The 16,628-nt window shown below is 43.8% G+C and overlaps 1 protein-coding gene across 10 annotated transcripts in view; it reads right to left on the bottom strand.

Annotated features, from left to right (window-relative positions):
• Positions 1-13,963, bottom strand: part of rimbp2b (RIMS binding protein 2b) — a 47,263-nt gene extending 33,300 nt beyond the window's left edge. For 4 of the 10 annotated variants that reach the window (XM_044026463.1, XM_044026461.1, XM_044026464.1 and 1 more), the window contains exon 1: positions 13,674-13,963. In XM_044026463.1, the coding sequence (XP_043882398.1) occupies positions 13,674-13,721 (48 nt within the window). In that variant the 5' untranslated portion in view covers positions 13,722-13,963. The remainder of the gene's footprint in view (positions 1-13,673) is intronic. The other 6 variants (XM_044026470.1, XM_044026471.1, XM_044026472.1 and 3 more) reach the window with 3 other exon arrangements.
• Between the last annotated feature and the right edge of the window lie 2,665 nt (positions 13,964-16,628).

The raw sequence follows: 16,628 nt of genomic DNA, 5'->3' as shown, positions 1-16,628 counted from the left end.
AATTATCCCTGTTTTACTCGTGCAGTTCTCAAAGTAATTCATAAGAATGTTATTAATATTATGCATCCGCACGTCATGTCATGTCTGGGGCCGTGCAATTGGTCACCATTTTGAAGTATTTCACGATAACGGATGAATAAAAACTGTTGCATCGCATCGGTTTGAGCAGAGTAAGCTTCAGAAGAGCCTCAGTATATTTGTTTTAATGTTAACTATGGCATTGTTGCATTTAAGGACCAATGTAAACCTGCATTAAGCCTTAATTAGGTCTATTAATTACATCTGCAATGGTTTAAATAAAATATAAATGTAAACATGTTTGCACATGTACTGTAGAGAGTATTCTCTGTACACGTGTAGTAACCTCCTGAGGTTTTCTAAATGCCTGATATGTTTCCATTTAACTGAGCTGCTCGCTGAACGCCACTTTAGATTAAATTACAATGAAAAGAGAAAGTTAAGTTTGGGATTAGAGCCAAAACGTGACTGAGTCGCGGGGAAACTTCCTCAGTCTAGTGATGTTCAGAGAACTCATCGCATATCAGTAGTGGGACGCAGCTAGAAATGGGACACCCCCCCCACATCCCTCATCAAAGTAGCGTGTATTTGTGATTTCACTTTACATTTTTTATATAAAGGTAACATTTTGCCAAGCTTGGATGCGTTCAGTCGTAAAAAGCGAGCGGGTTTACCTGTGAGGGTAAACACATCTACATCTTTATGCGCAGCCAACTGCTGTTGTAAGCAAATACATTATTACCTCATCTGGCAGGTCTTCAGTTTCAGCAGACTGAGCATCATATCAGTGCATGAAAAACACTCCCTTACTATGATGGGAGTGACTATAGTGCAGCTGTATGGACTGAGATTAGTGCATAGAATTAAACAGGGGGTTTTATCAGCATCAGCACACACACACACACTGGTAATATGGCACCATGTGTCCCGGAACAAAACTAAAATAGGCACGAGCGGATCCACCAGAGGCCCACAGCAGCACACATGCAATACACGCTGCATTAATGTGCACTTCATCACAGCAGCTTTGACTTTGAATACAGATCACAGTCCATTCATTTCTTTAAAACTCTGCTACATCTGCTGATTCGCCCTCGTCGCCAGACAGTGTTTAATAAAACAGTGATCAATCAGCTCACGGAGCAGGAGGAGCAGGAGGAGCAGGAGGAGCACAAGGCCCTTTCACCCTTTCATCATCTGTTTAACCGCAGGCACGATCAAACCGTTTAATCGTTCCACCGACGAACCTGCTCACATGTGCGCGGAATGCGGACTCAAACACTACAAATGAGAATGTTTCACAATCAAGAGTTGTTCAAACATGTTCTGTTGAATTCGGGCAACAAGGTTGCAAACTCAGACACAAGCAAGAGTTTGAAGAATGGAAACGTTTCACATAATCAGTCCTACAGCTGAAACAATTCCTCGATTAATCGACTGCTAAATTAATAATCGGTTGACGCTTTTTTCATGATTAAAACAAGATTTCCGATTGTTTCAGCTTCTTAAATGTGACTATTTCTTTGTGTCTTTGCTCCAATTGACAAAGAAATCGTTAAAAGTGAATCATTTTGGAAAATAATCGTGAGTTGCAGCACTAGCACAGGTGTCACTGTAGGATATTATACAATATTAGGAACTTATGGTATTATGGGATAACTTTGTGAGATATAAAAGAAACAAGCACAAAGAACAATCCACAAAATGCAAAGATATTTGTGATAATATGTATAATGACTATAAATAATGGAATTATAACACAATATAGAGGAAATATAAGATCTTTGAGTGACCTAACATCTGTAGACAGCTCGTCTTCTGCTCATGCAAAGTCCTCAGAAACACAAAAACAAACATACAAGTAAATAAATAAATAAATATCCAGCTCCCGTGCTTGTTTTTTTTTTTTATTTTATTTGCCAATGTTCAACTAAAAATCCCACTCGTTTAAAAGATTCAAATGGCTGCCACTGTGAGTAATGAGCTGCTGTTTAAGTGGAGATGCTTTTTACAGCGCCGCGGATGAAGACAGATGAGGTGGACCATCCCCACAGGCTGGGCCCTAGCTTTCGTGCTTCAGTGGCACTAATGCAAATGCATGCTCGGGAGACGTGTATCCACAGTAATCTATACAACCTTCATGACTTACAGGCCTGCGCAGTCAGGACAGTTTTCATGCTGAACAACTACCGACGGGTGTTTTTTTGTCAGGCGGTATATATCATGCATCTCTGAAAACCACCGACCAACGGCTGTCTCTAAAAAGTGGTTTGTTTGTTTTTTCCCCTTTGCTTTACGTCAACATTAAGAATGTGTAATTAATTGATGTAGATTTCAGATTCAGATGTTTTTGTCTATCGTACTGTCTGCATGTACCTGTACTTTCCTTCTAATTGGACAAATACTAACAGAAGAAGCCGCGTGCCGGCTCAGTGTTCAGCACCACGGACAGCTCCCCCAGGATCACACCAACGACCAAATCCACTTTTTACTTCCACTATTTTTGTTGCTGCTGACCCTTTTCTTTTATTTAAGAGCACAGGAGCCTCGTGGCGTAACGAGGCTCGCGCGCGGCAGTATTTCTTCTTCCACAGCGACTAATTAACATACAGTGGGAGGCTTTCCCCACACTATTCTCAGCGTTCAATCTTCTGATCTTTGCTACATGGGAAAGCTCGGTGTGTAATCTCCGGTGACCAGGGGTAACCTCATTACTCTCTCTCCCCCCGCCCGTCTCACTCTATGTGTGTTTCTTGCTCTCTCATCCCTTGTTTAGTTGAATATGCATGATGCGTAATGATGGGTTATAATCCTACCAATGGCGAGGCATAACCTTTTTTTTTTTTGGTTTTCCCCCCGGGGCGTGATTCTATGCAAACAGCAAATATCTGGTGGGGATTTTAAATATAGACAGAGCAAGGGATGAATTTTTACAGCAGCATCAGTTCTTGCAAAATCTTTTATGTAGCGCTGTCAGTTTAATGCGTTATTAACAGCGCTAACGCAAACCCATTTTAACAGCATCAATTTTATTTATAGCAAGATTAACGTTCTTTCTGGCCGAGCAAACTTTGTAGTTTTTAGTAGAAAAACTACAACACCGCACCAGATCTAGCTAGACCGGAAACGAAACAACAGGCACGCTGCGAGTCGGCCAGAGAGTAGTAGGCTAACGTTTGGAGCGGATGGCGAGCGGTGTGCGCTTCTCCGCCTCCAAGCGGGCTCTACGTATCCAACGCAGCCTGGATCGTTTCTCGACGCACTCTCCGCATCCAAGTAATGATGTTACCAACCAAGCTAGCAGACCCCCGAAGACCGCTAGCTCCTTTAGCTCGGATTAGCTCGTTACGGCAACAACCACGGGACTCCGGAGAAAAAATAATGGGACAAAAAGAACGTTCAGAATAAATAAAAATGTGCGATTCATTGCGATTAAATATTTAAATCGTTTGACAGCACGACCTTTATGTCAACTTCACGTGTACTTATGACACCGAATGCTAATCCTCACAGAGCCGAGCTACATGAAACTTCACTTCACTTTTTACTGGGGAGTAGTTACACTCAGAAACAGTGTATCGCCTCAATTTGTGGCACATGCTGTAGCTGTGCAGCCAATTTGTCAGTGGTACTCCCCAGACGCTACTTTGCTGCTGCTATGTGTTTGTTTTCTTGTAGCCACAGGAAGAAAAAAAAGCCTCTAATGAAGCTGCGGGAAAGTCACTGTGTCGCCAGGATCTTCTGAAAGAGGACTCACTGCTCTTATGCAACACCCAAGAAGTGGTTGCACTCAGCACGCATGTGTAGCACAGCGTGAAGCATAGCATTAAGTATATGATTATAGTGCACATGCAGCTGGCGCAGACACACAGTAATCTAGAGGAGCACAGCGGCCGCTCGGGATCATTCGAATCATTTCAAATGGCAGCGTAAGTTACATAACCCCTCCAGCTTAAGTCTGTGTGCTAATACTGAACTGCAAGCATAGATCTCTGTGTGTGTGTGTGTGTGTACATGTGCACAAAACCTACAGACTGACTGCTGAATCACAGATTTGCAGACAAAAAAACACAAGCGTCGCTCCCAGAGGTCAATGAGTACACCTCTCAACACACACACACACACATCAACACTTCATCAACACCCAGTGAAGGCCTGACCTCAATCTAAATCTAAATCTTAGACCTAAACTTAGCGCGTCCCACAGAAATGAGAATCTACCTCACAACAAGGTCGGTGTATATGCCAGAGCGCGCACACACACACACACACACACACACAGGAGGGAGAGGGGAAGAAGGGATGAAAAAGTAAGTGACTGAATGATCACAAGAAAAAAATGGGATGGAGCCAGGATTCACCATCGGAGCTCCTCCGCTCTGCAGCACTTTTTCCAGGGTGTAAGACCTCAGTGAGTCGTCTGCTATCAGGCATATTAAAAATCATGCAGCACTGGCAAAAGGAATATCTATAAAGTAAAGTCTGGCTTCCACATGCTCCCCTCTCCTCCTAACATCATGCATTGGCATGCTGCTGAATCCGAAATGAAGGTGCCACTATCACCAGGTTCTGACCTCTGTGTGCCTTCTGAACGCTACACTCCCTGCCTGCTGATGTCTTGTGAGTGTAACACGCTACTACTGAAGAGCAACAAGGGAGGGTGAGGGAGAGAAGATAGGTGGTGTGGGGGTATGAATAATACAGGTGAAAACCAACCGACAGAGAATCTTAAAGGAAAACAATTGGCTACTGTCACGGGCTTCTGTGATAAAAGGAGTGATGAGAAGGAGCCATGATAAAATGTAAGGTTGTTTAAAATAGGGTGCTAATTTGAAAGAGTAGGCCCAGTGTGTATGAGAGGGAGAAAGAGAGAGAGAGAGAGAGAGGACTGTAAATCTGATAATCTCACTGCATAAACACCAAGACGTCAGATGAGACTTTTAACTTAATGGAAAGTAAAAAAAAATAAATGACTCATGCAGCCACAACAGACTCCTACACAGATAGAATGGAGTGAGTGCATAGCTATGAGTGTTCATTTGTCCGTGTGCTCGGTGACAACACTGGATTCAATAACGCACCATTACGGAGAGGAATGGGCGCGCGGTCACAGAATAAAACACGTTTTGTATTCGCGTTTCGACGGCCGCGATCCGTTCTGCTGACTAAAGGTCCACAGAGATCATCTGATGAGTTTTTGCTGCAAGCAAGCGATTGCTGGAAGCCCACTGCTGGTGCCCACTCACACACACACACAGACACACACACACTTCTTCAGACTGTCACTCAGTTCACATGGTAACCTTTGTCTCTTATGGCCAACAAATTATGTTTTCCCATAAGCGTGAATCACCGCCGTTAGCTTGCACCACACACATTAGGCAGCGCGTTGGTGTTTAATTGGAGTCCCAAGATCCACAGAACTGACTTCAAACGGTTTTGAACCATTTCACCGATCTCCACATCATTTATATGAGGTTGCAAATAAAATATTTCTCATCGCGGAAGAAATACTTTACAGATCTATTACTGCCACGAATTACCAAACCAATGAAGTGAGCCCCGGTCAAATAAAATCAATGCTCAACCACCGTAATTCAACTTTCTCTCTCTCTCTCCCTCACAGAGAGCTGCTGTAGCATCATTTTGATGGAGAAGTAAAAAGCACCCAGATGGCCGGTGTGTAAATACACAACAGTGAGAGCTTAAGACCGCGCTAGCACGGCAGGCTCAGTCTCATTAGAGCGGCCAGTTGCTGTGCAGGTGGAGGAGGAGGAGGAGGAGGTGCTGAGATGATGAACTGTTCTCTGAGCAGCCCGGACAAAGTGTTCGGGCCTCGAGCGGCAGAAGCAGCAGCGGCGTCAACAGTCGCACTAATGCGATACGACTGCACGCGCAGGAAACAGAGGTACTTGTCGGCCACGCCGAACCATATTATTCCCACCAATCTGTGTCAATCTGAGAAATCTGAGTGCGTGAAAATCCCGGCAGGTCATCCGTCTCAGCTCAAGTCTACAAGTAAAATACAAACAATGACAAAAGAAAATCAATTCATCCACTTGACTGTTCGATAAATTAGTTTTCTGTGTGATTTCAACATTTCTGTGGTCAAAACCGCTAAAACGTACGCATTTCCTGTCCAAACACTGACTGACGCAGGCAGTTGGCGCATGCCCATTGCTGCCTCTCTTTATATCGCCAATGTGCTGCACTGATAGGGGGCAGTGCTGAGTAACAGGTGCGCGTCAACAGTGACGGAGAGATGGGCTTACAAAATATGTATATATACAGATAAAGGTAAGACCCTACACGATTTAATTTAAAAAATAAATAGCCAAAAAAATACATTTAAATTTAAATTTAAATCAAATTTGACCTTATATTGATAAATATTCTTTTGTTTTCCTTGCTATCGTACTGTTGAAAAGTATGTAATTGATTAAAGCATAATTAAAAGCTTTTTAAAACAACTAAATATTTCAATTAAGGTCAAAATTTACATATAAGCTTCTATTTTTGGGTTCATACATTTCAACATCCCACTCCCTCCCCAGTCATGAACCTCGCCGCACGTCACTGGTCTACACGTCTACAAGACGACGATGAAGGCTTAATGTTGTTACTTGTGCAGGTGAAACAGGTGCATCACTCTACGGCATCATCAAAAACGGCTGGAAATCTCGTGGCAAACAAAAATGAAATATTAATACAGTGGTTTAAGACATTTGCAATTTTTATAAGGTCACGCACGTAGCCACATATTTGATCTGGCTCGTGTGTCTGCGGAGTAAACGTTTAGAAATGGTAGTTTTTGAAATTCCGTGCAGTATAAAATACATATTCCAGTGTTAGACACAGATAACACAAGTTCACCCAGACAACATTTTCCCTTCATGTTGTCATCAGGACTTTTGGCACAATCACTCACTCACTCACTCACTCACTCACGCTCTCAGTCAGAAGCCAACACAAAAAAAGTGACTCTTGCAAACCTGGTTGTCCAGATAAGCTGATTATGACACACCAAACATTACATGTCGTCCTGTCTGTCGCCATGATGTGAATTCACTGACCTACGAAAGGTCGAGGTCAAAGACGACGGATAATTACGACAGCGATCGCTGATGAAACCTCTGGCACAAACGGGACGATCATCGCCGTGGCGACAATTACAAGGAATAATTTAATCTGCACACCTGCAATTTACGAAATGAGTGAGGAGTCAAAGTCGCAGTGACTCACTCTTCCTCCCACTGCATCACTTTATTGCACGGCGATAAAACCTCGCCTCCTGCTAGTAAAGTAAGATTTTTGTTACTCTTTTTGGATCATTTCCTGTTTTATTTCGGTACATTACACTCTCTCGTTTCAGATGACATCACTTCCTGTGTTTTCTCACCTGATCACTCCACAGTGTGTGAGCTTTGCCTGATCTCCACTCTGCATTTGGGCCAAAACACCCTCACTCCTTTTGCCTCATTCTGACACATTCAAAACACCTCAGACACTGATTCCACACCGGCGCTCACTAATTTAACCATCTTCCTGCCTCGCACAGTCAGCACCCGGACCGGTTCTAGTCAAAGATTCTGGCCCCAGCTGAGGAGGCTTGTTGCTGACTTTGATCGTGTGCCAGAGACGCAGACATATGCTGCTCCGCGCTGGAGGGAGGAGCTGCGCTGGATGCTGGGAACAGCTCTCCGTCGCCTTTCAATTCGCTAATTACAACAGCTGGTGGCTGAAAAAGTTTGCTCTTCCAGATTGCAAAGCCAGTATAATAAAGTGCACCTTTGCTTTCATGTTCCGCACTGAAGGGGGCGCAAATGTGCGACCAATTATAGTCTGTACAAAACTGCTGTTTAAAGCTGCACTGTGTAACTTTGGCTCATTCGCTGTTGTTTGGTCTTTGTAAACAGACTCATGACAGGGCTCAAACACGCTAGGACTAGAGGTGAATCAATTAATCGATGAACCGATTATTAATCGATTACTAAATTAATCGAAAACTATTTTAATAATCGATTCATCGGTTCGAAGCTTTCTTCATGATTAAATCAAGATTTCCGATTGTTTCTATGTGAATTTCTTTGCTCCATAAAACAAAGAAATCATTAAAAGTGAATCATTTTGGAACACCGATCGACATTTCGTAAGGTTTTCTGATATTTTATGGACCAAAAGATTAATCGATTATGACAATAATCGTTAGTTGCAGCTCTAGCTAGGACCAGTCAGTTCAAATGCATTTTCCAAAATGGCCGACTTCTGAGTGGGCGGAGCTAATGGAAGTACATTAGAGATTTGTTTGGAATCATGAGAGCAACAACTGAACCAAGTTTGGTTGAAATCGGGACAACTACGTAAAAATCTGAAATTTAGCATTTAGCTCAATTTTGGCCACTTTCGATCCAGCGACTTTTGTCTGACCGTAACCCAAATTCTGGGGGCGCTATAGAGCCCTGGCACTACGAATGAGTTCCATGCAAAATTTCCGGACCTCCGTGCAAAATTTCAAGAGTTTTTATTCACATTAACCGCCTCAAAAATGAGCGCGACTTCGTGGCAGGAGCCGTTGACCCTGGCACATTCGGTCTTAGGGGTGGAAAAGGTCTCAGTGAACACTGAGCAGGTGATAGAAAATAGCTTTTAGTAGCAAGGACAGCTAAATGACATTTTGTTATATGCATGTCATGTGCCGCTGTCTTGTGGATCATTTTTATTACCAATACGGTCTAATTTCAATAAATCTGCATCTGAAAACGTGCTCGGTCATGCGTTACTACCAGACACCGACTGAGGGATTATTGGTGTGTATACAGCAGCAGCGCAGGGGCAGAGACTGGGCAGAATTTACTTGGGCACCTCATCGAAACACTGCTATACCAAGACATGTAAAAGTTACACAGATCCACGCTTTGTAAGAGACAAGAGCAGACGTGTCTGACGTCGCCTCCTTTATGTAATCGTCCGCGCCGACAAAGATCTGCTGTCAGAGTGAAGGAACATCCATTCATGCTCTTTTATGTGAGAGGAAGAGGGAAACGGACAGAAGATCATCCACTTATAGATTATGACAAAAAAAAGGCTGCGTCACCGCGACTGGTTTATTATAGACGTGTCAGACTTGCCGTTTTAGCTTTTACAAAAACCCAGACAGACTCTTGATATGACACGTTCTTACATGTGTGGGGTTGTGGACGCGGCACAGTAATGGGAGACAGGTGGTGCCTGGGAGGAGATAAGCGGCGAGGCTCTCACCCTGCAGGAGTCTGGCTCCATCGCAGCAGAAACAGACGCCTTTTCCTCTTTCACTCTTTCGCCGTCGCTGCCAATTTACAGGACACGCAGTTACTGGTCACTGCCCGAGCGGCTAACGAGTGCCAAATCATACAAGTGGTCAGACGGAGGAAAGAAATAATCCTTTAATGGACACGCACTAATTCAATTCCGCTCTGATACAACCATTAACTGAAATGGAATCTGTAAATGAAGCATGTAAAAATAGAAAAGGCACAAGACAAGAACAGGGACAAAAAAAACACATTTATTCTAATTCTTATTTAAAAAAATATAGATATTTATATGCTTGTGTTGTAAACAAACAGATATCGGCTCCAGTTTATATGAAGTCCAGCATTCGTTTATATACAGAGAGGGAGAAAGAGGCGTCGGGACACAAAAAACAACTTTCAGTCACAACTATTACTATTTATACAACATCCGTCTAGAGCTGAAACAATTAATCGATCATTTAATCAATCGACAACTATTCTGATTATCGATGAATCGGTTTGAAGCTTTTTTTCCGTGATTAAAACAAGATTCCCGATTGTTCAAGATTCTATTTTCTTCATTTCTGTGCTCTGGATGACAAAGAAATCATTCGTTTGTGGACAAAACGTTTGAGAACGGCATCATTTCCCGGTTTGACGAACACCGGTCGCCATTTTTTTAAGGGTTTTCTGACATTTTATGAACCGAAAATTAAATATAATCGTTAGTTGCAGCTCTACATCCATCCTTCATCTACTGCTTTCCTTTCCTGGGGGTCACATGATGTCACGCTCTGGATGAGATGACGAAGGAAATATGGACAATGATGAACTGTAATTAGCGATTTTTGGAAATGCTCCATCTTCTTCTCTCCTTTCCATTCTTCTTTTCACCCACCTCTCCTTCACTAACCCCCTTCCCTTCTCTCCTCCCTCCTATCCCAAAGACATGATGTGGAAATTAGGCGAACTGGACTCTCTAAATTGACCGTAGGTTTGTCTCTATATTAGATTGGCACAACACGTGTCCCTGCGACCCTTATGTGGAGGATAAAGCAGTAGAAGATGGATGGATAGATGGATGGATTCCCTCTAGGGAGGAGGGAAAAATGGCAATTTGGCTTTGTGCTTCTCGAAAAATGGACTTAGAAGGGTCCAAACCAAGCGAGCGGGTGGGAGATGCAAACGTCTAATTGCCGCCGTAATGGCCGCACCACGCTTTCCTGTTTTCCCACAACTAATTTAGTCTACAGCACTCCGCGTTTATAAGCAGTGAGGTTAATTAAAAAAATGTTATTATTACTTTAGCAGCTTAAAAAAAAACAAAAAACATGTCTCAGGTCAATTTGGAGCTGCGTGTGTGCGTGAATAACCACCGTAATTTCATGCTTCCTCCCACAAAAGGTGATGCCGGTGAGACGGCCAAGTCAGAGTGGACGTGTGTGTGTGTGTGTGGCTCCCTGGCTTCTAATAAGCAGCGGCTGTGCGATGCCGGTTTAGAGTGAGCAGAGCAACGTGATTACTGGAAGCATGTCCCACGTGCCATCCTCCGGCATACAAATAACACAATGTGCATTGTTTGACAGATACGGGAGTATATTAACGTCTATACGACAGTCCCAGAATACACGTTTTTGTTGTTGTTTTGTTTAAAAAAATGACATATTTGATCAGTAAGAGCACAGGGGGAAAATGTTGGGAACTACTGCTCAAAAACACAGCGAACCAACCTGTCCTCCAACTGAAACGTACATACAGGTCGTTTTTTCAACCCCTGAAAACGTACATATAGGTCGTTTTTTCGACCCCGTACATATAGGTCGTTTTTTCAACCCCTGAAAACGTACATATAGGTCGTTTTTTCAACCCCTGAAAACGTACATATAGATCGTTTTTTCAACCCCTGAAAACGTACATATAGGACGTAAAGGTAGTATTTTCCAACTCGAATATGCACAGATGTTACTGAGGGTAGGGTTAGGGCAAAAAAGACTAGGGTTAGGTAGTAAAAATTAAAAAAAAAATATTAAAAAGGTGGTATAGTAAGGGACCGAACCATAGTCGACCGCGCTCCGGCGCAGTGCTCTCACTACTGAGCCGACTGCCGGTGCCGACAGCGGCGAAGCCACTAGATACAGCGTCTAAGGCGGAAGTGGTTGCTGTTATATATATAACCGCTAGGGGCGCATGTTTTGAAAACGTAAATATAGGTCGTAATTCCTGCATACGACCTATATGTACGTTTTATTGGAGGACAGCGCGTAATGTTCCTTTAATTCACAGTGCGTAAAATGCCAGTAATCCAGCTTGTTGCAGAGAGCAAACACGGTCACGTACACACACACACAAAAAGCACATTTTTCATGGGAATATCATAATTATAGCATTAATATATGGAATATTATGAATTCAAGGCACATCCAACGCTGTGTTAAACCTGCCAAAAGCACGGCCCAGTACAGAAATTTAGAGTGGACTATATCCTTTCTGAAAAATACAAGCCCGCCACTGCCAACAGAGGACAGATCATCCTCTCCTCTTCTACTGGCCTCCGCTGACCTGCCTTCACAACGGAGAAGCACTCTGCATGACAGCAGCTTTCCAACGCATACTCTTTTAATTTGCTATCCAAACAAATCAGTGCAGCGTGCGCTCTCCTTTACCTTGAGAAACACCAGCTAAGAGAGGAATAAAAAATAGGTAAAAGGGGGGGGAAAAAAAAAAAAATGAGAGGCTGGCTGCCTCTTCTGGCCCTGGTGGCCCCCGCGGCTGGTGCACACGGTTGCATAATGGGTCTGCATGCAGTGTTGAAGCACAGCAAACATGGGCTTCAGCACATGCAGAGACCACTCGAGCCTTCTGGGGAGGGGGACGTTGTTTTCAGCGAGCACATCCATCCATCCACACACACACACACACGCGGGATGAAACGGTTGTGTTTTGACACAGCGTGCTAAAAATAGCACGTACTTAATAGGAGGGAAAGTGCCAGTCAAATCCAGACTGGCACGAGAGAGGACGGGGAGTAGAGATCGACAAGGGGGGGCGTGGCAAATAAGAGGAAACACACCACAAGCACGAATGATAAACGAACTAGAGCAATTGAAAAAATCAACACGAGCAGCTATGTTATGTAATTCTTTAGGAAATGGCGGTCGACAGGCCTGTTGTGTTTTCTGCTGCACATATATGGTCATTAATCACGCTCGGGCTCTTTGCTCTTTTATTTTATTTTTTATATATATATATATATATAGGCTATATATATCCAGAGAAGCGAAATCCTGAGGGCAGCAGACCTACGGCGCTGCAGCACGTGCAGGCAAATGTCACACGACGTTAGCTCGCTCGCTGGAGGACAGGGGATCGCGGGGACAACTACTATAAATGGCACCGCTCCACGTTTGGACGGGACAGTGACTCAAATGCGGGCATATCGCTGCGATACAAGGTCTGGACATCACCTGTTATACGAGCTCGCCTGCAGATTAGAGAGTCCGAATTAAAACCGACGCACACCCAGGAAAACACTACAACTCCATGGCTGCATCTCCAGACTGATGAGTGCAGGTATTTCTATAAACACACAGGGTATTTAAAGCAGGGCACATGAACAGGTACTGAGGCACATTAAAGAGCAAATCTCCCCTTTCCCTCTCCCTCTCTCTCTCTCTCTATCTGCAGGGTGTGTTGGAGTGTGAGTCATCACCAGTGCAGAGAGAGAGAGGGGGGGTGGGGAGAGAGAGAGGCGCGCTTTAAATCTATGACGCTCTTATGGCAGCAGCGTAGCAAAGGAAATACCCCGCACCCTGCTTTTATATCAGCGTGCACCAGCAGGAGAGCGACGAGCACATGCAGGCTCAGCGTGACGTAGCAGCAGCTGTGATGGAGCCCGTTGACGAACCGCGCATCGGAAAACAAATGAGTCGGCGGCTGAGCTCCCTGTGAAGTTTCTATGTGACTGGGAGGAGAAAATCAATCCGTAAAGTTTAAAATGGTCACGGCCAAACTCATCCTCGTTTCTTTTGTTGTGAGCGGAATGTTTTTGTTGATGAAACAATGAAAACCTTTCATTCGGACAAGAAGCTCATTTCATAGCATTGCAGATTTATCAATGCTGAGAACAACAATTAATCACGAGGGGACGTGAGTAAAGATCAAACTAAATCCAATGTCTGCTGGAGGGATTTTGGGTAAAACACACTACAGTGAACACATTTGTTTACCAAATTTGATATGAGAAATTGGATAAACAGGGAACAGCAGCTCGATTCCAGTTTAATAATATGAAATAATAACAATTTGTACAATAAGAAGACAGAGAAAGAGAGAGAGAGCGAGGGAAAACACATCTATAGACAGTGAAGCATGTTCAGGCCTTACCCTCTCCCACACAGCTACGGTGCAAGCCTTAAAGACTAGTTCCCTCATATCCAGAACGGCAGCAGAACACGGGCCGTAGTGAGTCCGTCTCTGCGCGTCTGTGTCAAGACTGGAGCCAAAGCGGCCGCACAGAACCCTGACACCGCACAGAACAGGTCTGCAACCTGACACCGAAGTTCAGCTCAAGTCCACGCCGCCACCCAAGCCCGCGGATTAAATTACCTGCAAGCTGCCAGAGCTCCAGCTGCTCAATAATACACCATGAGACAATAGAGCCTAAATGTATTTGCCGGTAGTATTTTTTATAATAGTAATAAGACATTGTTTTAATCACAATTATCATTATTTGCTCAATTTTCAATTTAATTCTCGGTTTTTCATTCATTTTATATTAAAACTTTGCAGTTTTCCACTATGTCGGCACCCGCTTGACCAGACTAGATGCTCATTGGCCCCTCTATCAGCCCCTGCATGGTAGAAGCTGTAGTTAGCACCTTTTGAGCGTAAACAAACGTGTGTTACTCTAATGATTCAAAGTAAACAATACGAAATTCAGTTTTTTAATGCCATTCATTTAAGTTTAGAATTCAAATTCAGTTTCTGGTGGCACATATTTCAGCCCATATGGGGAGCCTATGTCCACTTTTTAGACCTTATCGTCTACGGTGAGGTCTGATAGTTGTGCTTGACGGAGCCTGTTATCAGATGACGAACACAGCATATAAATCATCTTAAATACTGTGTTCATATGTTTTTATGATGGGACCAAACTGAGGCAAAAACACCAAGAATCAGGTTAAGCCCTGAAGCAACACAGGAGTCCTGCAGTCATTTCTTCCCACATTCCAGTATCAGAAGTGGATGTTGATGTTGATTTTTCGCTTGGATCAGCACGCACACAGGACTTTCCCGAGCCAGGTTCTCATTTCACTGGAAAGTGCCGTGACACCTAAGACATCCACTGAGAAGGGAAACGGAGAGAAGGCAGCGACGCCATCCCGGCAAATGACCCAGAAAACAACTCTTTTCCGGCAAAGTTAGTGTTGTCAGCGGTGTGAGTCATTCCGAGTCGGCCTTGTCAGGGCCACTCGTCCCACATACTCATCCCAGACGACAACGCTAGGAAGAACACCTCACAGAGGACGGCATCTCGGATGAGACGCGGGAGTCTGAACTCTCCGAGAACAAGCACATCCCCGACTGACGCACAAGAGCAAACGGTAACATCACTTCAGACTCCAGCTCCAGCTTCTCCTCTGACACTCAACAAGTGTTTCATTTATGAAAGTAGAAGCATGAAAAGACCTGGCGAAACAAACAAAAATGAGGTTTGATTCCTGTTGTAGATTATTGTTTTACGTCGACCTCTCTCATCCAAACGCATCCAAACCGTGGATTAAAACCCTTCGGGGCCAAAGAGGACTCAGTCAGTATGAATGTCTGTGGAACTACTGCATTTCTAAACCTCCGTATCCCTCTGTGCAGAGACACTTGTGCAATCGCTGTGTTTACATAGACACAAATAATTATCCGGATAAAAGTCTGTTTGTCTGGATTGTGTGTGTCGACGTGAACGCGGCGATGCGGGCCCATTCAGACTGATATTTCCTTCTACTCGAGAGGGGTTGCTCCCTGGTTTGGGTTAGGATGTTGCTGGAAATAAGAAAGAAACATGGCAGGAGCAAAATGCTGGTTTTAATTGGAGAATCTCTTTGTAAATATTAGTTTTATACATCACTTTTTGCTGGAGAAATCCATAAAAATCTTGGAAATAAGTACGAAAATGATCTTTTCATCCATTTTCATGAACATAACCCTAACTCTAACCCTAACCCTAGTACGTTTTGACTTACAGAGAACATAACCTCAAACATACCTACATAATCCATCCAAAATACAAATAAAAATCAGTTTTCACTGTGTAAACTGCTCCTTTAAACTGCTCTTTTATTTGCCCGTGCAGCTGGGGACTTTAGCCCCCACATGGGAAAGACCCTATTAGAGCTGCTGCTGGGTCACAGGCAGATTTAGGTTACTACGCACATTAGCCGCCGACGATTCTTTTATATTCAGCGTCTTTTGGAGTCCGATCTTTCTTTAGAAGAGCAACTATCAATATTTATGCACTGGCTGAGTCCATAAATACCGGCGGCTGGTCCAAAGAAATCAATGCCGGCATGCTACATATTTTAATCCCCCTCTACGAAGGTCACAGTCATGCAAAAACGGAAGAACGCGGAGGCTTCTGCGTCAGCGCCACCTTAACCCTGCCCCACTTCAGCTCACATCACCCTCTCTCTATTAAAAGTTCATAAAAACAGATGAGGAATCCGCCTTAAATGGACTGTGAAAGTCGCCGAGTGTGCCGATACTGGAGCTGTATGTTCTCAGGGTTTAGCCCTGTGTAACTCATGTACATTATAGATGAGGCAGAGGAGAAGGGGAGTGTTCAGTGGAGCACTATCAGTTACCAGAAGGCCAATCTAAATCTCCCCCCATCGCGTCTATCGTCTATTTTAGAGCCACACGTGAGACGCGGCACTGCAAACCAAACGTCTGCACAGAAAGAAACGAGCATTTTCTCCGCCGACACGAAATGAATTTGTCACTTCGCTAACAGGTCTTATGAAAGTTGGATGAACGTTTAACAATCTTGTTACAACCCGCTACATTATTTAAAGGGCACATTCATCCTGTGAGGCGAGGGAGCCGGTGGCAGATTGAAATTTTAATAAGCTCAACGCCGCGGCAAGAGATTAAGAAAGTTGGCAAGAGATTTTAGCGTTGAAATCCTAAATGTGGGCCTGATTTAGGTGATTAAGCCTCATTGTATCAGGCATGAACTCAGGCGGGTCAAAAGACAGGGGATTCAGGAAACCTGCGATAAACCCATTAACCGGCTTAACTTCAGACACTTTCCCTGGTGTTTTAATCTGAGACAGCTATTTTTTTATT

This window comes from Solea senegalensis, linkage group LG5 (genome assembly GCF_019176455.1).
Source record: "Solea senegalensis isolate Sse05_10M linkage group LG5, IFAPA_SoseM_1, whole genome shotgun sequence".
Classification (NCBI taxonomy): Eukaryota; Metazoa; Chordata; class Actinopteri; order Pleuronectiformes; family Soleidae; genus Solea; species Solea senegalensis.
This window is presented reverse-complemented; position numbering and strand designations above follow the sequence as displayed.